This window comes from Lolium perenne, chromosome 2, assembly GCF_019359855.2.
Source record: "Lolium perenne isolate Kyuss_39 chromosome 2, Kyuss_2.0, whole genome shotgun sequence".
Classification (NCBI taxonomy): domain Eukaryota; kingdom Viridiplantae; phylum Streptophyta; class Magnoliopsida; order Poales; family Poaceae; genus Lolium; species Lolium perenne.
In genome coordinates, this window is record NC_067245.2 from 318,578,330 (window position 1) to 318,604,075 (window position 25,746).

Here is a 25,746-nt window from a genome sequence, read left to right on the forward strand (position 1 = left end):
TCGACGCGCGCCGCGGAGGCAGCAGATTCCGCTGTACATTTTCTGTATCTATATCTACTAGTTAACGGTACATGCTTCGCATGTTGAGATAAATGCCTGATATTTAGTGATTTTTAAACTTATTTTTTAAGCAAGATGCATACATTAACACACACATCCCCGAGTGCTTTATGTTAACACATGCCTAGATATGATAATCTTTGAGTTTCTTGTTAAAGTAAACGTGTATAAATATTACTTCCACCATTTCAAAATGATTTAATTGTTGGGACTGTCGGAAGTCAAACAACTTTAAGTTCATCCGAGTTTATAGAAAAATATATCGACGTCTAGAACAGCAATTTAGTTTCATTAGATTTGTTGTGAACTATATTTAGTACTATAGATTTTTCAAGAACACGCGTGAGCATCCCGTGTCTTCATTCATTAAGATAGGAGATAGTTGTACAACAATTTACAAAGACAAAGAAGCAGGCCAGGCCAGGCGCTATCGTTCGCCGGCGATCCACTAAACCCTGAACAAGAAGATCTACGTTATGCCTCTCTGGTCTCCGCTGCCACATAATTTAGCTTGTTTCCACACATGGAACTCGGCTTTGATCCTCCTAACTAGCTCGGCTGGCAGCAGGGCCACCTTGTCAAACACCCTGGAGTTTCGTTCGAGCCACAACTCCCTCGCGATCAGAACCACCATCGTGTTCATCTCCTTTCTATGTTGTTTGGGCGTTGCGTTGGATAGTGCCGGCCACCAGGTTCCTAAGCAGGCCTCCGCGCTCGGTGTATGTCTGTGCATTCTCAGGGGAAGGAGCAGATGGTACCAGACCTCCCTGGAGAACGAACACTGCAGCGTGAGGTGTTCGACTGTTTCATCCTCCTGGCAGCAGAGCACGCATTGTGGTGGGTGCTGCAGACCACGCCGCGCGAGTCTGTCCGCTGTCCAAAGCCTGTCTTTCAGTGCCAGCCACATATGGAGTTTATGCTTCAGAGGCGCGCCGGTCGCCCATAGTTCTCTAGCTCCCGGCATCTCCGTCCTACCGATGAAGAACATGTCGTACGCTGACTTTGCTGAATATGACGCGCTAGCTGTAAGTCTCCAGGTGACAACATCAGGGGTGCCCTCGGTGATTTGCACGCCATTCACTGCCTCCCACAAAGCCATGTACTCCACAAGTGCCTGCACTGACGGTGTACCTTTTATCATACCAACCCAAAGTGTTGTCCGGCAGGGCTTCCGCCACTTTGACTCTTAGACTCGCTGGCTTCACATGCTTCATGATGTTTGATGCGATCTGTCCGGCGCTGCGATTCTGAATCCATTGATCCACCCAGAATTTGAGGCGCTTCCCATCCCCCAACTCGCACGATGTTGCAGCTCTGAAGAGATCCTCCGCATGCTCAGGTAGTACGTGCGAACTGCAGCCCCTTCCAGGGCTTATCCTGCTCTTCCATCTCGAACCATCTCCATCTTGTTCTCAGAGCCAAGTTTAGGAGCCTCAAATTCTTCACCCCCAAACCGCCAAGGACCTTTGGCGAGCAGATCGTGTCCCAGGCTACGACGCACTGCCCTATCCTTGCTTCTGTTGATGCCGACCAGAAGAAGCCGCGTAGTAATTTGTTCAGTCAATTGAAGAACCAGGGGGGTAGGTCCAAAGACAGCAGATGATAGATTGGGGTCGCAATGAGCGTTGAATCCACTAGCACCAATCTTCCACTCCTTTCAAGCAGTGCCGCTTTCCATGTTGGCACATGTGCTGCCACTTTGTCGACCAGTGGTTGCAAGTCCCTTTTGGATAATCTGACGAGCGAGAGAGGAAGGCCTATGCTCCGGTGGATCTGGAAGATCTACCAGAATGAGGAGGGTCTATGGGCGGATCTCCTCCGGGCCAAGTATCTTGGCGATCATGACTTCTTCTCCAAGGAAGTGCCGGTGAGGGGGTCACAATTCTGGAATGCCATTCAGAAAATTAAGTGGCACTTCAAGCTGGGGGCGAAGCACTCGGTTCACAACGGAAAGTGGACCTACTTCTGGAAGGATTGGTGGGTGGGGCCGGGGCCCCTGCGCGCCCGCTATCCTCGCCTGTTTAGTTGCTGCACCCACCCGGATGTTACGGTGCATGCGACCAGGGTGTTAGGTGGGATACCTGGTGAATGGTGCATCCAGTTCCGACGTCAGTTTAGTCTTGCGGAGTCCGTGGAGTGGGATAACCTGTGCAGGGAAGTACAGGCCCTACCGGTGGACGAGCATAATGACAGGGTGTCGTGGGCGCTCGAGAATTCTGGGACCTTCTCGACTAGGTCCGTCTACCACGGCCTCATGCAGGGGGCGGCTGTCACACATTTCAAGGAGGTCTGGCGGACTAGGGTACCTCCTAAGATCAAGATTTTCATGTGGCAGCTGATCAGAGGGAATCTCCCGTCTTGCGAGCAGGTGGCCAAGAGGATGGGACCCTCCGACAGCCACTGTGCGTTGTGTGGAGAGATTGAGGACTGTAATCACATCTTCTTCACCTGCCACATGGCGAGATTCATGTGGGCTGGAGTTAGGGAACTCCTTCATTGCGATTGGAACCTGGCAGGGGCTGGGGACTTCATTGCACTTGCGCAGGGTCTGGCAGGCCCCCTTCGTAGATTAGTTTGGTTCACTTTTGCTACCCTCAGCTGGTCTCTCTGGAATATTAGGAATAAACTAACTATCGAAGGGAAGATGATCGGTAACCCGGCTGATGCTTTCTATCATATGCTTATCCACATGCAGTCATGGAGGGTTCTGGTCAGACGGAGGGACAGGGCGCTGCTGGACGTGGCACGGGACGAGCTCAGGAGGCTACATGCGAGGGCTAGGGCTGCAGATTAGTCTTTCATTCGACCCGCTTCAGGGCGTTGTATCGATACCGCTATGCTAGGGCCTTCTCATGTGGTGTTTGCTAGGGGGCGATGTACTCTTGATCTCGGATCGAGTCGTGAGTGTGTGTTATGGTGTTTCAAACTTGTATCGTGACTCTGTATGGTGTTGGTAGCTTTATATATAAAGCTGGGCCATGAGGCCTTCTATTTATAGAGAGGAAGGCCTAAGTATTGCACCGGGAATTGCTTAATCGGGCACTCCAGTATATTCACCAATTGCTACAGATCCACTCCATCACACCTGATCGGCGACGCCGAGCTCTTGGCGAGGTTGCAGCGCAGCCCGGATGCTTCACCAAAACTATGCAGTATTTGTCGCGCAGCATCCGCCTCCGCCGGGCGGGTTTGATCAACAGAACCACATCATCAGCGAACAGGGACAGCCGATGTCTGATCCCACTTCGAGCAAAGGGGGAGAAAAGGCCATTCTCCTCCGCAAACTTGATCACTGCGTTGAACACATCCATCATTAGTATAAACAGGGTGGGAGAGATTGGATCACCCTGTCGGAGCCCCTTCGCATGCCAGAACCTCGCACCCGCGCTGCCATTGATGAGAACTCTGGTGTTAGCGGTCGATAGCAGCGTCGCCAAACGTGCGATCCACTTGGGTCCAAAACCCCTATGCCTCAGAATTTGAGCAAGGAACGGCCAAGAGACGGAGTAGAAAGCCTTTGCCATGTCAAGCTTGAGCATAAGTCCGGGGGTTTTCCACCGATGCAGGCTTCTAATAGAGTGTTGAACCATGAAGAAGTTGTCTTGAATCGTTCTTCCCTTGACGAACGCGCTTTGATTGGTGTCAACCAGATGCGGCAGCGGTCCGGCAAGGCGAAGTGCCATTGCCTTCGCAACAATCTTGGCTATACTCTGGATCAAACTCACCGGTCTGTAGTCCCCGACGCAGATCGCACCTTCCTTCTTCGGCAACAGCACGATGTAAGCATCGTTCAGGCGCGCAAACCCTCTACCATCCCCTGAGTCGAAGCATGCGATAGCGCGCATCACTGCTTCCTTGACTGTCGACCAACATGACTGAAAGAAACACATCGTGAAGCTGTCTGGCCCTGGCTCTTTGTCTGGCGGCAGCACCCTGATGGCCGCCCAGATTTCCTCTTCCGAGAATGTCAATTCCAGTGCCGTCGCATCCACTGCCGGTCTAGGGCGCCCAGATTTAGTGTGAATTCCCTCCCGACCGGCTCGCCCAACAGTTCTGTATAATGCTCTGTGGCCATCACCTCCATCTCCTTTTGCCCATATACAGTCACGTCCGCCTTGCGCAATCTGAAGATGTGATTGCGCCTCCTGCGAGTGCTAGCATGAATATGGAAAAAAGCGGTGTTTGCATCGCCCTCCTGTAGTCACGCAATTCTTGATCTCTGTCGGGCAATAGTTCTTTCCAGCGACGCCAAACCTAGGACCCTTTACTTCAGTTGCCCTCTCAACCAGTGCTCATCATCCATAAGCTGCCTTCTGTCCATGGCTTTATCTAATTGGAAAATCACTTCGTTGGCCAGCAGAATATGCTCCTTCACGTTTCCAATGCATCGCTGGCTCCATCTCGTGAGCACCCGTGCTGTCGCCTTAAGCCAGCACTGTAGGTCCAGGAAGGGGTCTTGCTTCTGCTCTTCCTCGAACCATGCCACTGCCACTGCTTCTCTGTACCCACTGATTTTTGGCCAGAAGGATTGGAAGTGGAACCTTGATTTCCTGTGCATCGAGACATTGGTAGACATCATAATCGGGCAGTGGTCGGACATCGAAGATGAGAGCGCTTGTAGCAAGCATTCGGGGTGATTGGCATCCCAGCCCACTGTGCAAAACCAACTGTCCAGCTTCTCCATCGTTGGCACCCTTCTCTCATTGATCCATGTGTATCGCCTTCTAACCAGTGCTTGCTCTTTCAATTCCAAGTCATTAAGCAGCCGCCTGAACCGGCCCATCATTCGCCTATTCAGCATTGCATTATTCTTGTCCGCTGCATCCAAGATCGGATTGAAATCTCCAGCCACCGCCCAGCAATATGATCTCATGGTCATAAGGACTAGGTAACTATGTATCGAAAGCTTATAGCAAATAACTTAATGACGAGATCTTATGCTACGCTTAATTGGGTGTGTCCATTACATCATTCATATAATGATATAACCTTGTTATTAATAACATCCAATGTTCATGATTATGAAACTAATCATCCATTAATCAACAAGCTAGTTAAGAGGCATACTAGGGACTCTTTGTTGTTTACATATCACACATGTACTAATGTTTCGGTTAATACAATTATAGCATGATATATAAACATTTATCATAAACATAAAGATATAAATAATAACCACTTTATTATTGCCTCTAGGGCATATCTCCTTCAGTCTCCCACTTGCACTAGAGTCAATAATCTAGTTTACATTTGTAAAGATATAACACCTTGGCCTTATGGTGCTTTATCATGTATTGCTCACGAGAGAGGTTTTTAGTCAACGGATCTGACATGCTCAGAAACGTATGTATTTTGTAATTCATTTGCGTCTCAACGCATCACTCATTTCCAAATGAGTCGGCATTTAAATATGTTTGGTCTTCTGGTGGAACCTTAATTCCGCGGTCTGAAATATGTCACTAATATTGTCACACACAATATAGCTTCAAAGTTCTGACTCTGTCGGAACTACACCAAATTCTCAAAGAACCTCTTGACTTAACATCCTTTGTCATTGTCAAAACAATGACATACTCTGCCTTCTTTTGTAGAATCCGTCACAATATTTAGAACTCTTCTAAATCTAGCATAGACAACTTCTAGCTCATTGTGCTATCTTTTAAACAACACTTAGTCTAATTTGAGATTGAAATTATATTTTATATGTGACAAAAACAATATTGGTGTAACACCTTACAGCAATTTGTTTGTCATTTCTTCATACAAATATATATATATATATCCTTAGTTCTTCTAAAGTACTCAAGGATATTCTTACTGTCTCCCAATGATCATCATATGAATCATTCTGGTAAATGCTCATAACACTTTATAGCATATGATATCTGATTGTGTACATATTATTCGTGATCTATAATCACTCATGTGTTTTTACTCATTGAGTGTCAGATACACTTAAGTCTTGTTAAAACTTTAACATGACAAGAATATTTTCTTAATATTTCTATATTGAACTATTTCAATATCTATTCTATGTACTTTGACTTAAACTTATTTATGTGTTTCAATCTATCTTCATAGATTTTGACACTAAATTTGTTTCAGTCCATATCCTTTCATTGAAATTAATTTCTCAATGAAACTTTTTAATCAAGTATATAATTACATCATTTATAACCAACTATATGTCACCTACATAAAGTATTATAAATATGTCTTAGCGCTCCCACTTAATTTCTTGCAAATGCAAGCCTCTTCTTCATCTCTTGATGAAATCAAAAACTCTTTGACTATTTCATCTGGTGAAGATTCCAACTCCGCGATACTTACTTCATCCAATTGAAGTTCGTATACCTATCTAGTATTCCACGAACCAGCAAAACTCTTGGTTGTATCTTGTATACACCTTTAATACATACTTCTTATAAGTAATGTATTTTGCCATCCTACTAGCATATCTCATAAAAGAAATATGTAGTGATTACTAGAATAATCCACATAGACTATAAGCATTGCTACGGAAGATCTAATCTTATCGTAGTCAACTCTTTGAACTTTGTCGTAAACAATTTTTCGACAAGTCGAGCTTCTTCAAAGATATTTCATCCAAGTCTATAGATCCATTTACTTTCAAAAAGTATTCATCTATTATGGATTTCATGGCGCATGGCCATTTTAACGGAGTCAGGGCCCATCATAACTTCTTTGTTTGTAGTTGGTTTATCATTGTTCAAAATCAATCCTTTGTCCACAAATCATTTATTTGATCACAAAGTAAACCATACCTACAAGGTTCAATATGTACTTCGATCTCCATGGCTAAAACACTTTGTATTCATGGGAGCCATGATCGTTGTGGCCGCTTCCGAAACCAATTCCGATGCTGCGCTACTCTGATCATTATGCTCAGGTTCATAAACCTTATCAAATTATATTGTCCTCCCACTCAAATACTTCACTAGAAACAATTTCTCGAAATAAGAAACATTGACAAACACTTTTGTCTTTGTCTTGTGGGAAGAATTCCCAATTAAATCTCTGGGATAACCAACAAAGACATTCATCCGATTTTGGTTGTAAACTCTTAGACCAAAATTTAAAGAAAAGACTATTAGGGTTTATACCCATGTCATAACTTGTATGATGTCATTTCATCGGATCATGATGATGCTCTATTCAGTGTAAAAGCGGTAGTCACTAAAGCATAATCCACAAAAATATAATGGCATCAATATTTTATCTCATCATTGATCCAACAAGGTTTGGATACATATCTCGGATACTATATCATCATTATGATACTCCAAGAAATGTGAGTTGTAGAACAATTTCATAACTCTCTTAGATGTTCGCTAAAAAACTCGTAATTCAAATATTTCCACCATGATCCAATCATAGATATTTGACTTTTCTATTACGATGATTTCCACTTCATGCTGAAATTTATTTGAATCCTATTCAAATGTTTCAAACTTTTCCTTATTGAATATATCCACATATATACTCAATTCATTGTTGAAAGTTTTCATGAAGTAGAAGAATCTCCCGCACACAACTATGCCCAGCGAACCACATACATCATCATGTATTTTTCCACTAAGTTAGTTGCCCGTTCAACTTTTGGCCTATGAACGGTATTTTAATCATTCTCTTTAGAAAAGATTTACAAGCGCCAAATGATTCAAAAATCAAATGACTCCAAAAATCCATTTGCATGGAGTTCCTTCATGCGTTCCTTTCTAACATGACCTAAATGGCGGTTCCACAAATAAGTGGAATTCAAATCATTTGCCTTATGGCATTTTAGCATCAGTGTTATGTATGTGTGTTTCACCATTAAGATTTATAATAACTTATCCATCGTATATGGAGTAATGTCATAATTTGAACAACTCATTGTTTTCATTTGACCAGAGCAAAATAACAATTATTAAGTTCTTTATTATAAATTCTAAGGGCTAGATAGAATGCTAACGACGAACATAATAACACTTTATTTTGTTCCAGTCGTGCATTCCTATCATATTCCTTGTCAGTCACTTAGGCCATTGTATTCTTGTATTGCGTTGTTTTGTATGACACTTCATACCAACCAATATAGTACTAATACCCAAGAATTTCATATTGTGACCTAACTAGGAATACAACCATAACATGTATATCATTTATATACACCTGAGCTAGACTTTCTAGTCTTTTCTTTCTTTCTGCCAAAATATCTTTTGCAGTTTCTCTTTTAGCTTTCCTCATTATTCAGAAAAAACACTTCAACATTAATAACTTCTAGGTTTGTTGGTCAAATACCAATAACCTTGAGGTTCTTACTTTGAAGTCGATCATCATATGACAAGTGTTCCAGTTTTCACTATTAGTAACTTTGTAATATGATGAACAATTTCACTCATAATTTTATCCATCAATTCATGACAACTTTCTGAGACCATGTCTGTACATGCTAGGCTCGTAAAGTTTTAACCTTGATATTTGCATGTGCAAATCTAGCTTGCACTCGTTGTATGCACACGTAGAATCTATCACACCCGATCATCACGTGATGCTTCGAAACTACGAGTCTTAGCAACGGTGCATATTAAGGATGGTCACTTCATGGATATGCGAATATTCTTAGTGCCCCAATAGTTGGAGGATTGTGACGCCTTGCGTCTTCAACCTTCGTACATTCCCATAAAACTTATGAGTTCATGTAGTCTCACCAAATTATATTCTATCATCTTGCAATAAGGTCTTAGATATCACATATATCTCATACCTTGATTATTTCTGAAAACTAAATTTTCAGCTCCTTACTTTTCAAACAAATTTGAACTTCAAGTTTTACGGAGACAAGATAACTTTAGGTACTAATGGAAACCTTAGCACTTTGAATCAACAATGTGAGGTTTACTAAAAGTTTGCAATAGGACTTAATCAATTCTTGATTCTTTAACAATACGGTACCAATCCGTAAAGTTTCTTGTCAGATTTTAACAGTATTTCTATCTCAATTACAAGACTAGCGCATAGTAGTAAACGGATGCCAATACTACAAAATTAATTCAAAATACTACTCAGACTATGTTTATGATAATTAGTTCATGTTTTAATCTAATTACTAATGAACTCCCACTTAATACAACATCCCTCATAGTTGTTAAGTGGTACACGATCCAAATTCACTACACCAAAAACCGATCATCACGTGAGATGATGTAGCTTCAATGGTGAACATCAACATGTTGATCATATCATCCATATGACTCGTGTTCAACCTTTCGGTTTCCGTTGTCCCGAGGCCATGTCTGTACATGCTAGGCTCGTCAAGCAAACCCAAGTATTCCGCGTGTGCAACATGGCTTACACCCGTTGTATGTGAATCGTTGAATCTATCACATCCGATCATCACGAGATGCTTCGAAACGACGAACTGTTACAACGGTGCATACGAGGGGAGAACACTTTATTATCTTGATATTAATGTGAGGGATCATCTTATAATGCTACCGTCGCGATCTAAGAAAAATAAGATGCATAAAAGGATTAACATCACATGCAGTTCATATGTGATATGATATGGCCCTTTTGTCTTTGCGCCTTTGATCTTCATCTCCAAAGCACGGACATGATCTCCATCATCTTCGGGCATGATCTCCATCATCGTTGGCGTAGCGTCAAGGTTCATGGCGCCGTCTTCATGGTTGTTCACCTCATGTAGCAACTATTACAACTACTTTGAAATACTACTCAACATGAAATTTAAAGACAACCATAAGGCTCCTGCCGGTTGCCACTATACAATAATGATCATCTCATACATATTCATCATCACATTATGGCCATATCACATCACCAAACCCTGCAAAAACAAGTTAGACGTCTCTAATTTGGTTTGCATATTTTACGTGGTGTAGGGTTTTCGAGAGAGATCTAATCTACCTACGAACATGGACCACAACGTTGATACTAATGTTGTCAATAGAAGAGTAAATTGAATCTTCACTATAGTAGGAGAGACAGACACCCGCAAAGCCTCTTATGCAATACAAGTTGCATGTCGAACGAGGAACAAGTCTCATGAACGCGGTCATGTAAAGTTAGTCCGGTCCGCTTCATCCCACTATGCCACAAAGATGCAAAGTACTCAAACTAAAGATAACAAGAGCATCAACGCCCACAAAAACATTGTGTTCTACTCGTGCAACCATCTATGCATAGACACGGCTCTGATACCACTGTAGGATAACGTTGCATAGAAAACAAAAAATTTCCTACGGCGAACACGCAATCCAAGCCAAGATGCAATCTAGAAGACGGTAGCAACGAGGGGGTATCGAGTCTCACCCTTGAAGAGATTCCAAAGCCTACAAGAGGAGGCTCTTGTTGCTGCGGTAGACGATCACTTGCCGCTTGCAAAAGCGCGTAGAAGATCTTGATCACAATCGGTTCCGGCGCCACGAACGGGCAGCACCTCCGTACTCAGTCACACGTTCGGTTGTTGATGAAGACGACGTCCACCTCCCCGTTCCAGCGGGCAGCGGAAGTAGTAGCTCCTCTTGAATCCGACAGCACGACGGCGTGGTGTCGGTGGCGGTGAAGAAGTCCGGCGGAGCTTCGCTAAGTTACGCGGGCAATATGGAGGAGAGGGGGGCGGCTAGGGTTTGGGAGGGGGTGGCCGGCCACTCAAGGGGGGCGGCCAGCTTGTGGTCTTGGGGTGGCCGGCCCCCTCCCTTGGCCCCTCATTATATAGGTGGATCCCCAAGTGTTGGTGTCCAAGTCTTCGAATAAGACCCGAACCAAAAACCTTCCATAAGAGGGGAAACCTAGCCCAACTAGGACTCCCACCAAAAGGTGGGATTTCCACCTCCCATGTGGGGGGGTGGCCGGCCCCCTATGGAGGAGTCCACTTGGGACTCCTCCCCATCTAGGGCTGGCCGGCCATGGAGGTGGAGTCCCATGTGGACTCCACCTTCCTTGGTGGTTTCTTCCGGACTTTTCTAGAACCTTCTAGAACCTTCCATAGAACCTTCCGCGACATTTTATTTCACATAAAATGACATCCTATATATGAATCTTATTCTCCGGACCATTCCGGAACTCCTCGTGATGTCCGGGATCTCATCCGGGACTCCGAACAAATATTCGAACTCCATTCCATATTCAAGTACTACCATTTCAACATCCAACTTTAAGTGTGTCACCCTACGGTTCGAGAACTATGCGGACATGGTTGAGTACTCACTCCGACCAATAACCAATAGCGGGATCTGGAGATCCATAATGGCTCCCACATATTCAACGATGACTTTAGTGATCGAATGAACCATTCACATATATTACCAATTCCCTTTGTCTCGCGATATTTTACTTGTCCGAGGTTTTGATCTTCGGTATCACTCTATACCTTGTTCAACCTCGTCTCCTGACAAGTACTCTTTACTCGTACCGTGGTATGTGGTCTCTTATGAACACATTCATATGCTTGCAAGACATTAGACGACATTCCACCGAGAGGGCCCAGAGTATATCTATCCGTCATCGGGATGGACAAATCCCACTGTTGATCCATATGCCTCAACTCATACTTTCCGGATACTTAATCCCACCTTTATAACCACCCATTTACGCAGTGGCGTTTGGTGTAATCAAAGTACCTTTCCGGTATAAGTGATTTATATGATCTCATGGTCATAAGGACTAGGTAACTATGTATCGAAAGCTTATAGCAAATAACTTAATGACGAGATCTTATGCTACGCTTAATTGGGTGTGTCCATTACATCATTCATATAATGATATAACCTTGTTATTAATAACATCCAATGTTCATGATTATGAAACTAATCATCCATTAATCAACAAGCTAGTTAAGAGGCATACTAGGGACTCTTTGTTGTTTACATATCACACATGTACTAATGTTTCGGTTAATACAATTATAGCATGATATATAAACATTTATCATAAACATAAAGATATAAATAATAACCACTTTATTATTGCCTCTAGGGCATATCTCCTTCACGAACAGGCCACGTTGGCCCATGCAGCGTACAGGGAACGTCCTCCTCCTCGCGACCACGCACGCGTTCAAGCGAAACAGAAATGGGGACGGGGCAGCCGGGGACTCACCGAGGCGGCGACGGTCGACGACGGAGCTCCGGTGGGCGGGGGCGGGTCGGGGCAGTGCAGGCGCGCGTCCAGGGGCAAGTCCAACAGCCCCTCTAGGTCAAGCAGGGGCTCCTCCATGCTGCAGCATGTGCAGCTCCTTCTCCGGTGAGTTCTTCGGTCGACGACAACGGCGGCTCCTGGTGGTCCTGGATGAAATGGAAGGGTGCATTAGGGCGGGCAGAGGGTGGCTAGTGAGATGGAAAAGTGGGGGAAGGAGGCAATCGTCTGGGGAGAGCCCCACTGGTTCGCCTCCTCACGGTGACCACGGGCGGGAGGTGCTCCTCCAATGAGCAGCGGCCAGAGAAGGTGTTGCAGCGCTCCTGGGTGAGAGGTGAGAGAGTGGTGGGGGTGAAGTAGGAGTGTTGTGAGGGAAGGGAGAGCGCAGGGGCAGGGCTCTTATAGCCGGAGGGGGTGCAATGGGCGGTGGCCGTGGCCAACGGGAGGGAGAGCGTGCGGTGGCAGTGGCCAATGGGGGCGCTCGTGCTGGCGTCTGGGCGAAGCGGGAGGGTGACGCAGGGACGCTGGCGTCAGCAGAGGGGCAGCAGTCGCGGGAAAAAGGGAGGGTGCAAGCGGGAGGTGGTTTTCACGAGCGAGTTGTTCCCCTGTTCGTCTTAGGGTTTGGGTGGTGTCATGTTTGGGCCATCGGCCTGGTGCGTTTTTAGGAGGGGGAGGGAGGGTCTAGGTGGGTTGGGGCCAGGGGACGGTGCACTGGTTTGTGCCAAGGATGTGGCCCGGCCCTGTAGAGAGGATGCCCTCCTAGCTAGCGTTTTGGGAGGGAAGGGTAAGAGAAAAAGGGAGAGAGTGGATGGTGAGTATGGCATGATCAAGGTTCTTGCAATGGCAAGGTTTGCAGCAATTTGTAGCCAAGAATAAAAGAGAAGAAAGTGGTGGTGATGGTGATGGTGTCCACTTGATTCATGAAGAGAAAATGGTAGGTAGATGAGGAGGTGGTGATAATTTTTGGGAGATTTCCAAATCCCTCAAGACATAAAGTCTAGATGTGATCATGGCTCAACACATAGCGATTTTGGCTAAATGCATGAAATGATGGGCTCACCATTTCAATATTAGGTAGAAAGAAATAAATAATCTCATAGTTTGGAATATTATGAGATGGGTGAAGAAAAAGGTATTAGACCCCATCCTCAAGGTTGTAGGTAGTTGGGTTGAGATACTACTTAACAAAAACCAAGGGGAGTTAGAGAGAAAAGAATATTAGGGTTCTAGATTAAGAGTGAACAATTTTTATTAGGTCTAGGTTGGGGATGCAAGGGAATGATTGGCTTCCTCTAATATCCCCTCCAAGGAGCAAGAAGAGAGTGGCATGCATGACTACCAAGGTCAAGGGGTGATGCTAGAGGTGGTTGTCAAAAATGATTTCTTGAGTAGTGTTGGAGGGCTTTGGGTGGATAATCTATTTGTTGGACAAATGATAATTTTCCAAGGTCATGACTAGGTGGAGTGGTGATCTTGAATGATAGATATGCGAGATGTATTATGGGTAATGACAGTACCATGGATATTTGATCATAGATCAAATAGTTCTAAAACTTTGTTGTAGTGTATATATGGCCTTTATTTGATTTGAATAAAAAAAATAAGAAAACTTACTTGAAATATTTGAGGAAAAGGAGAGAGAGGTTTTAGAAGAGTAGAATGATCCATTGAGGAACTAGAAATTATGGATCATCCCATTTTAGGATTTTAAGAAACTAAAATTTCCTACAAAGGCTTTCTCAAGATTTTGAAGTCACATAAAGTAAGGGTAAGCCATTTGGTAAATACTTTGTGTCAAAATAAAACAATGTCTTTTAGAAACTCTTTTGTGATACCATGATCAAAGGTGATCATAGTCAAATTTAAAAGAAGGGTTTTTGACAAAATCCTTTGAATTAAGATTTTTGAATTATAGAACAAAAAGAGGTTTGGTGATTTTTGTGAAATGCTTTCTCAAATGTTTTTGAAGGGAGGAGGTTAAGGTAATACAAGAGTGACCATAGCTTCACTATTTTTCTGGAGACTAGATATTGTGTGTTGAGGTATTTTATGGGAAAACACCAAGCATCGGGTTTAATGTATCAGAAGGTAAAGGAAAAGAATTTCCCACGGCCACATATGTGTTTTCCTAGATTGTTTTACCACTAGAGGTGTTGTTCTTTGAGGTAGCTCAAGACAAAATTCAACAAGCATATCAAGTCAATTCATCTACCAACAGATCAAAGCAATACATTCTATTAAACAGATTAAGGCAATTTCATCCTAATTAGTCTCTAGAAAAAGTTTTTGTTCCCCCTGATTTTTGTCCTCTGGACAACTATGCAAGGTTGCAAAAGTTGGGGTGTTACAGATCTTCCACCCTTAAAATAATCTCGTCCCGAGATTACTAAGTGTAGGACTAGGGAGGTTTTATAGTTTGACTTAAGTTAGACTCCATTTTTTTTGCAGACGTGTAGTTGTCAAGAATGTCGTAGCTTCAGCTTCAAAGAGATACGATGAGTTTCTACCGAGGGCAAGCTTCACGAAGAGGTTGACTTCTCTGTGCGGATGTTAGTTATTAAGGTTCCTAACATTCCTAGAGGGTCCACGATTCTTGTAGAGTTAGAGTATCCAAACAGTGCTTTTAGAAAGGTCGAAAGGTTTTAGAGTTAGCTCCAATTTTTAGTGGAAGACGAAGTCTTCCACCCTTAAGATTGTTCATCGGGGGTTCGGGAAAACTCATAGTTTCAGCCACGGGGTCTTGTCAGGTGCTTTTGAAGAAGTTTTCGATCTCTCGTCTTGAGTTAAAACATCTTCAGGGAGCGAGGTATAGTCCACAGCTTCAAGAGGCACTCACGGTGTTTACTAAACCATAGGACGCGCGGTAAGTTGTTAAGTTGATGAAACTCATTGGTTTCCATATGAAGCAGGAACTAAAGTCGCCGAAAATAGTCTTCAGCTTGAGGGTTGGTGCTAACCGAGACCAGTTGAGAAATGGGCGGCTAAACTACACCAAATTTTGAGTCTTGAGGTGTCTGCAGGCGCTTCTCTTGATGAGGCTCTTGCTCACTCAGCTTGTCAGATGGTGCACCAGGGTATGTTTTTAAGAAGATACCCTCAAGGTTAGGGTGATTATGCTCTAGGGTTAGATGAAATTTGCATGGCTTCATCTTCTCATAGGATGGCGGTCAATCTTGAAGGTACCGGCTTCTACTTCCTTGGTGTAGTAGAGACGCTTCAGTTGGTCTTGGAAGTAGTTAGCGTAGATAGGGGTCTAGGTTAGTTTTTATGATGGTTGAAAAACAACTGCTATCTAGGTTAGAGTTAGATCGAGATTTCTATTAACTTATCTAATTAACTAGCAGTTAGTATTTTATCCAGGGGGTAGATGAGAGTGAACATCTTGGGGAGGCTTCTTATGCTGGGGTATCACACTAAGAATGTTTTTCAGACCGAAAGACCAAGACAATCATACACAACAAACATATCAAAACACTCCAGGCAGCACACTTAGGGATCTACAAGCAATCATCAAACCAGATGTGGCACCTTAAGTACCCAGGCATGCCTAATACGCGAGGGTAGCTCAATCGTGACAATTGAGTTTGTCCTATCCATCCTATAGGTTTAGGGTTGGTCACTGATGTTGACGTCTTCACTTTGGTGATATTGACTTCAACAAGGACCCTTGAACTAGTGGGTGGTGACAAATGCCTGGTGTTGACTCGTCGATGTTGAGGTGGAGGCTAAAACTGCGTAGAACTTCTAGTCTCAACTTCCTGGGGATGTGAGGTCTTCGGAGGGGTAGCTATTGTGACGCCCCCGGAACCGGTACCATGAGGATTCCAGCGATCCTGCCGAAATCCGCACGATATCGATTCTGAGACGCCCTCCGACACGACGTGCGCGACGAATCACACACGTGATGCCAGAGGAATTACCACGAGCAGTAACATTACAACAGGTTTACAATAGAGCCCACAAGAAACATATATTACAACAACGACTCCAACAAGTCAAGATACAATTATACAACACAAAGATTCAAAACATACAGAAGATCGAATACATCCGAGTACGGACAAGATACAAATTGGACTAAGAGTCCTGAAGATAAACGATGGCGTCCATAACCCTGCCCAGGCCAAGCCGGAAGGGTAACCTTGCTAGCGTCGTCTTCATCGAACATATCTTCATACCTGCCCGGTTGTGTCCCAAAGCAGCAATAAGTACGGGTTCGTACTTAGCAAGACTTCAAGACGTATAAGCATTCGTCAACCAGTCGTCCTTTGTACTTGAGGCACGCAGGGGACTTAGAGGACGCAAGAGGGACGTCATAGATAATATGGTGGGGTTAAGTGGCAGCGCGCAAGCACTAAAAACCTATAGAGACACTCTACAACATTCGTCTATCAGAGAAGGTGAGAGAGCGCATAAACTAACAGTTCTATACTCTGCAAACAAAACCCAGCCGATGCGATCCCCCTTCGCAAAGAGGTACTAGCAAAGGCACTCACACGGTGAACAAGTTTTATTAGGTAACCATTGTAGTGATGCTAATTACTACGCAAGTTATTAACAGATTATTAGCAGCAATCATAAAGGTGTAAGGTGTTCTATGATCAAGCTAAACAATTCCAAGTCGTCCATAACCGCGGACACGGCTTATCGATAAGATGTACACCCTGCAGGGGTTGCCCAAATGTAACCATACGCATGCTCGAACCCACTTACTACAGGTGGAGTCTCACAACAAGACCGTTCCCAATGCAAGAGAAAGTTTAATGGGAGCCACCCAACTAAGCTACCCGTGACGAAGTCCGGCCGTACTCCGATACGGACCCAGAGGTTTGTGACGGCTTCCAAGCCGGGCACTAACGACCGGCCAAGGATAAGGAGTCCCGCGTTATGAGTACAGTACATAATATAAACACCCGAAGGCAACAGGAAGTAAATCGTGCATCGTGCATATGGGCAAAAAAAATCAAGGTTGTGGCTCCCAATAAACAGACTCGAGGAAAGGTAGTGGGTGATGGGGGTCCCACTCCCCCACGTACGGGTAGAGCGCTCAAACTCGGAACAGATAACAAGAACTCGGGTCCTAGGGGACATTAGCGAGTCAAAGTTCCGATGCTTTCGCAAAGGGGCTCACAGATGCCTCTGCTTACAATTTTAGTTGTTAACAATAAGTAGATCATGATTATCTCCAACAACTGATGTAACATGTGATAACCTCCCAACAGATAACCCGATAAGATAGCAACACCGGTAAGGAGATAAAAATGGCAGTACCATGCACTATGACTCGCAAGGCAGACCCAATAACCAAACAACAGCTGTAGGAGGTGGTGGTGGCAATATGGGCTGCTTGAGGTAACAAGTGGATAGGACACGTGACAAGAACGCAACTCAAGGATAGCAATAAGGGAGAAGGTAAAATAAAATAGGTGAGCGACTCCTGCAGAGACAGGAGTTTAGGAAATGCTTGCCTGTTAAAGGTTGTCGAGGAACATCCGGAGAACTTGTCGTATCTCACCACACCACTTCGCGATCCTATCAGGGAAGAAGCAAATGCTGGAACAAACAACGTATGCAAATCTTACTACTATGGATAAGGACAAGCATGCTAAAGATATGATATGCATGACATGGCAAAGATGGTGCAATGCATCTTATCGAAATTAAGCGGGATCGGAACCCCAGACGAGCAAATTAGGTTAGAGTTGCATTTCCTACCGACAAAGTTAAGTGTTGTTTAACATGGCATAAAATCATGGCAGGGGTGAGCTACTTCAAGTTTAAACGGAGCGGGGAAAACCTAGGTGGTGTTCCAAAATACTCCACGGTTCGATATTAGGTGATATGCACAATCTACACGTCACGACATGATGCGAGCTGCAAACAGGCACATGGATGGCATATTCATGATCCTTGCATTTTTCTGATCAAAATGGATTTAAAATTTGTAGCAATTGGATTTGTAAAAGTGCAAAAACAAATAGTTTGAAAAGCATCTGATTGTGATATTCTGAAAAAGGAATTTGAAATTTTGGGCGTGAGACCATCTGCACCGAGCTAGACCTAGACACGGTCCATGATAGGTGGGGCTGCTAGGCCACGTAAGCGCCAGCGAGGCAGAGCTCAAAAACGTTGGTATAATGCGCGCCCGCGGGGACTCGAACCTGGGCCGCTCTTGTATGAAGCCAGGGTGGAACCAGTATGATGTGTGCTCTGATTTGAAAGGATACGTGACTCAACCTAGGTGAGGTGTAGCGGGCGGATAACTGAAGAAAGGCACTACGAACTGAAAACGTGACAGCGCGAGTTCCTGTAGACAGGTTTTTGCATGGATTTTAAAGTGTCGCCTGCGTCGAATCTGGGCACCGTTTTGAGCGGAACAAAAGAGGTTGAGAAACTATGCAGTGGCGCGCTTCGATGGGTACCATCTGCTCATACCAAAGTGGTCTGTGACGCCGGTGAGCTTCGCCGAAAAAACGGAATGCGACACGGTGAGAAACAGCTGAACTGAAAACTGAACAGAAACTATTTTCTGGAACCGACTTTGGATGAAGGTGGCGACGTCTACGCTGCTCCGTTTTGAGTGATTCAAAGTTCACTGGAAAGAGGGTGAAGCCGTGCTTCTAATGGTACCAGATACGCGTGCTGGGGTGACCTGTGCCAGCGAGGATCTACACCGAAAGTCAGCACCGCGAAACAGAAAACTGAAACCTTTTCTGTTTTCAAAACTCGTTTTTGATCTCGGTTTTCTTCGATCTATTCCTCGATTCAGCGATGCATGGCATGCAAGGGAGAGGAGAGGGGGTGTGCTATTGTTGCTGCTCACTCTAGGGTGGTCGGAGACGAAGATGAACGTCGGAGAAGGCGCAGGCGACGGGAAAGAAGAGGTGGCCGGGGTAGATGAAGAAGATGGAGGACGGGCTCGCACAGATCTTGGTGTGTACAGCTCCGTGAAGTGGAGGTTGAGGAAGAGGGAGCCGAGGCGGTTCCGTTCCACCGCTCAGGTTGGCTCGAGCTGGTCCATGGCGACGGTGGCGAGGGATAGACGACGGCGGTGGCTCTCGGTAGGTTTTCTGTCTAGGAAGAAAAGAGGATGGCGGCGGCGCGTACGAGGGAGGAGGCGAGCTAGGGTTTTTGGGGAGCTCCTGTAGACTTATAAAGGGAGGAGGGAACGAAGCAGAGCCGAGGGATTGGGTCGCCGGCTACCATTGCCCGATATGGTGGTCCTCGGTGACATGTAAAGGAGAAGGAGATAAGCGCTTCGGTGCTTACCGTTTCGGGAGTGCTGGGTTGGGCCGGCCATCTTGGTGGGCTGCCATGTGAGAGAGAGAGAGAGGGGGCAGCTGGGCTGCGGCTGGGCTGCTGTGTAGGTTTAGCTAGGTTAGGGTTTTAGGGTTTGGCTTTGAAAAAAGGACAAGGAGAAGGGTTTATAAAGGAACTATATGAGAGGGGAAAAACTGAAATAGGGTTTATAAAAAATAGTTTCAGTTTGTAAAACAGGGATGATATGATGCATGATGCACAAAAGAAAAGAACAGACAAAATCTATAGGGGGTCCTACCAGGGGCCGTTACAGCTGTCGAGGTACTCCCAAAGTCGACAACTTCTTGCGGCTGACCTAAAAATTGCTAGTCAAGAACTGAGGACTTGATCCCTGGCGACTGCAAAAAAAGTGCAAGTCCACGGAGGAACAAGGTCAGCTCATCGACAAACTTTGGTGACAACCAAAGACATGATCTTATTATCCCTATATGCGTATGGCTAAGTCGACGTCTAATCTTCACTAGCTGCAGTTGGAGATACTCGAGATTTCCTGAAGGGTTGATCCACCTTCGAGGTCGAGTTTCCCGGTCTGAGATGGGGACATCTGTTGGAGATATACCCAAGAGGCAATAATAAATGTGTTTATTGTTATATCTTAGTGTTCATGATAAATGTTAACATCCCATGCTATAATTGTATTAACCGGAAACATTAATACGTGTGTGTTTTGTAAACATAAAGGAGTCCCTAGTAAGCCTCTTGTTAAACTAGCTTATTGATTAATAGATGATCATGGTTTCCTGATCATGAACATTGGATGTTATTAATAACAAGATCATATCATTAGGCGAATGATGTGATGGACATACACCCATAGTAAGCGTACCATACGATCAAGTCATTAAGTTCGTTGTGCTTCAAGCTTTAATATGCATAGTAACTTAATCCTTCGACCATGAGATCATGTTAATCACCTACACCGGATGGATGCTTTGATGACACCAAACACTACTGCGTAAATGGGTTGTTATAAAGGTGGCATTAAGTGTTCGGAAAGTATAGGGTTGAGGCACTTGTATCAATAGTGGGATTTGTCCATCCTAATGACGGATAGATATACTCTGGGCCCTCTCGGTGGAATGATATCCAATTAGCTTGCAAGCATGTGACTGGTTCACAAGCGATATCAGTAAAGAGTACTTATCGGTAACGAGGTTGAACTAGGTATGGAGATACCGACGATCAAACTTCGGATAAGTAAAATATCGCGAGACAAAGGGAATTGTTATTTTATGTGAATGGTTCTTTCGATCATGAAGTCATCGTTGAATATGTGGGAGCTATTATGGACCTCCAGGTCCCGCTATTAGTTATTGATCGGAGAGGAGTCTCGATCATGTCCGCATAGTTCTCGAACCGTAGGGTGACACACTTAAGGTTTGATGTCGTTTTAAGTAGATATGGAATATGAAATGGAGTTCGAATGTTGTTCGGAGTCTCGGATGGGATCCAGGACATCACGAGGAGTTCCGGAATGGTCCGGAGAATAAGATTCATATATAGGAAGTCACTTTCCAAGTTTGGAAATGATCCGGTGCATTTATGGAAGGCGCTAGAATGTACTAGAACCTTCCAGAAGAAATCACCATGGAAGGTGGAGTCCCGGATGGACTCCACCAACCCTAACCAGCCAACCAAGAGGGAAGGTGGAGTCCATGGTGGACTCCACCTCCTTGGCCGGCCAAGGGAGAAGGAAAGGGAGAAGTCCCACTTCCCCTAGGTTTCGTCCATATGGAAAGTTTTGAATTGGGGTCTTATTCGAATCTTGGGCAAACCCTTAGGGATTCCACATATATAATGAGGGGAGAGGGAGGGGCTGGACACAACTTCAGCCGCACCACCCAAGGGCAACCAAGGCCGGCGCCCCAAGTGCCCCCTCTCCCTAAACCCTAACCACCCCCCTCCTCCCGTTACTCCCGCGGTGCTTAGGCGAAGCCCTGCCGAAGATCTCCACCACCACCGCCACCACGCCGTCGTGCTGGCTGAATTCTGAGGAGGATCTACTACATCCTCTGCCCGCTGGAACGGGGAGAAGGACGTCGTCATCAACACCGTACGTGTGACCGAGTGCGGAGGTGCTGCCCGATTGTGGCACCGTCAAGATCTTCTACGCGCTTTTGAAAGCGGCAAGTGATCACCTACATCCACCACGAGATTTATCTCGTTAACACTTAGCGATCGTCGAGGGTATGTTGATCTTCACCTCATTGCTACCATCTACTAGATTAGATCTTGGCTTGTTATTCGTTCTTGTGGTAGGAAATTTTTAGTTTCCTATGCTACGAATCCCTACAGTGGTATCAGAGCCAGGTTTATGCATAGATTGGTTGCACGAGAAGAACACAATGGTTTTATGGGCATTGATGCTTTTGTTGTCTCTTGTTAAGTGTACTTTGCATCTTGCGGTATGGTGTGATGAAGCGGCCCGGGCTAACTTTACATGACCGCGTTCATGAGACTTGCTCCACGCTCGACATGCAACTTGTATTGTATAAGTGGCTTTGCGGGTGTCTATCTCTCTCACCATAGTTAAGATTCAATTTACTATTTCAATTGACAACACTAGTATCAGCGTTGTGGTTCATGTTCGTAGGTAGATTGGATCTTACTCGAAAACCCTAAACCACGTAAAATATGCAAACCAAATTAGAGGCGTCTAACTTATTTTTGCAGGGTTTGGTGATGTGATATGGCCATGATGTGATGATGAATATGTATGAGATGATCATTATTGTATTGTGGCAACCGGTAGGAGCCTTATGGTTGTCTTTATATTTCATGTAGTAGTATTATTTCAAAGTAGTTGTAATAGTTGCTACACATGGTGGACAACCATGGAGACGGCGCCATTGACCTTGACGCTACGCCAACGATGATGGAGATCATGCCCGTTGATGATGGAGATCATGTTCGTGCTTTGGAGATGAAGATCAAAGGCGCAAATACAAAAGGGCCATATCATATCACATTATGAATTGCATGTGATGTTAATCCTTTTATGCATCTTATATTGCTTAGATCATGACGGTAGCATTATAAGATGACCCCTCACATTAATATCAAGATAATAAAGTGTTCTCCCCTCGTATGCACCGTTGCAAAAGTTCGTCGTTTTGAAGCATCTCGTGATGATCGGATGTGATAGATTCTACGTTCACATACAACGGGTGTAAGCCATGTTGCACACGCGGAAATACTTGGGTTTGCTTGACGAGCCTAGCATGTACAGACATGGCCTCGGAACACAGGAAACCGAAAGGTTGAACACGAGTCATATGGATGATATGATCAACATGTTGATGTTCACCATTGAAGCTACATCATCTTACGTGATGATCGAACTTGGTGTAGTGAATATGGATCGTGTGCCACTAAACAACTATGAGGGATGTTGTATTAAGTGGGAGTTCTTTAGTAATTAGATTAAAACTTGAACTAATTATCATGAACATAGTCTGAATAGTATTTTGAATTAAATTTATAGAATTGGCATCCGTTATCTACCAGGCGCTACTCTTGTAATTGAGATAGAAACACTGTTAAATCTGACAAGTAACTTTACAGACTGGTACCGTATTGTTAAAGAATCAAGTAATGATTAAGTCCTATTACAAACTTTTGGTAAAACTCACATTAGAGCAATGGTTTCAATTAGTACCTAAAATCATCTTGTTTCCGTGAAACTTGAAGTTCAAATCCGTTTGAAAAGTAAGGAGCTGAAAAGTTTGTTTTCAGAAATAAGCAAGGTGTGAGATACATGTGATATCTAAGACCTTATTACAAGATGATAGACTATAATTTAGTGAGACTACATAAACTCATAAGTTTTATGGGAATGTATGAAGGTTGAAGATGCTACGCTAGGCGTCCCGATCCTCCAACTAGTTGGGCACTAACGATATTCGCATATCCATGAAGTGGTCGTCCTTAGTATGCACCGTTGCTAAGACTCGTCGTTTCGAAGCATCACGTGATGATCGGGTGTTATAGATTCTACTTGTGCATACAACGGGTGCAAGCCAGATTTGCACGTGTGAATACTGAGGTTAAACTTGACGAGCCTAGCATGTACAGACATGGTCTCGGAAAGTTTTCATGATTTGATGGATAAAAATTATGAATGAAATTGTTCATCACATTAAAAGGTTACTAATAGTGAAATCCGGAACACTTGTCATGTGATGATCAACTTCAAAGTAAGAACCTCAAGGTTATTGGTAATTGACCAACAAACCTAGAAGTTATTGATGTTGAGGTGTTTTCTGAAATATGAGGAAAGCCAAAAGAGAAACTACAAAAGTTTTTGGCAGAAAGAAAGAAAAAGACTAGAAAGTCTAGCTCAGGTGTATATAGATGATATACATGTTATGAATGTACTCTTTGATTGGTCACACAATGAAGTTCTTGGGTATTTATACCATATTGGTTGGTATGAGATGTCATACAACACAACGCAATACAAGAATACAATGGCCTAAGTGACTGATAAGGAATGTGGTAATAATGCACGTCTGGAACAAAATAAAGTGTTATTATGTTCGTCGTTGGCATTCTACCTAGCCCTTCAGATTTATAATAAAGAACTTAATAATTGTTATTTTGCTCTGGTCAAATGAAAATAATGAGTTGTTAAAATTGTGGCCTTACTCCATGTACGATGGATAAGTTATTATAAATCTTAATGGTGAAACACACATGCATAACACTGACGCTAAAATGCCATAAGGCAAATGATTTGAATTCCACTTATTTGTGGAACCGCCATTTAGGTCATGTTAGAAAGGAACGCATGAAGAAACTCCATGCAAATGGATTTTTGGAGTCATTTGATTTTTGAATCGTTTGGCACTTGCAAATCTTTTCTAAAGAAAATGACTGAAATACCGTTCATAGGCCAAGAGTTGAACGGGCAACTAACTTAGTGGAAACATACATGATGATATATGTGGTTCATTGGGCATAGTTGTGTGCGGAAGATTCTTCTACTTCATGAAAACTTCCAACAATGAATTGAGTGTATATATATGGATATATTTATTCAATAAGGAAGAAGTTTGAAACATTTGAATAGATTCAAATAAATTTCAGCATGAAGTGGAAATCATCGTAATAGAAAAGTCAAATATCTATGATTGGATCATGGTGAAAATATTTGAATTACTATTTTTAGCGAACATCTAAGAGAGTTACGAAATTGTTCCACAACTCACGTTTCTTGTAACATCATAGTTATGATGGAGTATTCAAGAGACGTATCCAGACCTTGTTAGATTAATGATGATATAAAATAAAATGATGCCATTATATTTTTGTAGATTATGCTTTAGAGACTACCGCTTTTACACTAAATAGAGCGCCATCATAATTTGTTGAAATGACACCATATGAGTTATGGCATGGGTATAAACCCTAATAGTCCTTTCTTAAATTTTGGTATGCATAGCATAAGTAAATGAGTTTACAACCAAAATCGGATGAATGTCTTTGTTGGTTATCCCAGAGAACAAATTGGGAATTCTTTCCACTATGAAGTCAAAGACAAAAGTGTTTGTCGATGTTACTTGCTTATTTCCAAGAAATTGTTTCCCGCGAAGTATTTGAGTGGCTGGACAATGGAACTTGATAAGGTTGATGAACCTGAGCATGATGATCAGAGTAGCGCAGCATCGGAAATGGTTCCGGAAGCGGCCACGATGATCATGGCTCCCATGTTTACAAAGTGTTATAGTCATGGAGATCGAAGTACCCATTAAACCTTATAGGTATGGTTTACTTTGTGATCAAATAAATGATTTGTGAACAAAGGATTGATTTTGAACAATGATAAACCAACTGCATACAAAGAAGCTTTGATGGGCCCTGACTCCGTTAAAATGGCTAAGAGCCATAAAATCCAAGATAGTATCTATAATCAAGCTTGGAGCTTGGTAAGCCTTCTGAAGGAATAAATACTTTTTGAAAGTAAGTGGATCTATAAATGGACATGGATGAAATATCCTTGAACAAGCTCGACTTGTCGAAAGTTTGTTTACGACAAAGTTCAAAGAGTTGACTGCGATAAGATTAGATCTTCAGCAGCGATGCTTATAGTCTATACGGATTGTTCTAGTAATCACTACATATTTCTTTTATGAGATATGTTAGTAGGATGGCAAAATACATTCCTTAACAGAAGTGTGTATTGAAGGTGTATACAAGATACAG

The 25,746-nt window shown here is 43.6% G+C and overlaps 1 protein-coding gene across 1 annotated transcript; it reads right to left on the reverse strand.

The window, feature by feature from the left end:
- Positions 1-4,324: 4,324 nt before the first annotated feature.
- Positions 4,325-4,933, reverse strand: LOC139835894 (uncharacterized). The gene has a single exon (XM_071825791.1). It carries the CDS (start codon positions 4,931-4,933, stop codon positions 4,325-4,327), a length of 609 nt encoding a protein of 202 aa, XP_071681892.1.
- Positions 4,934-25,746: the final 20,813 nt, after the last annotated feature.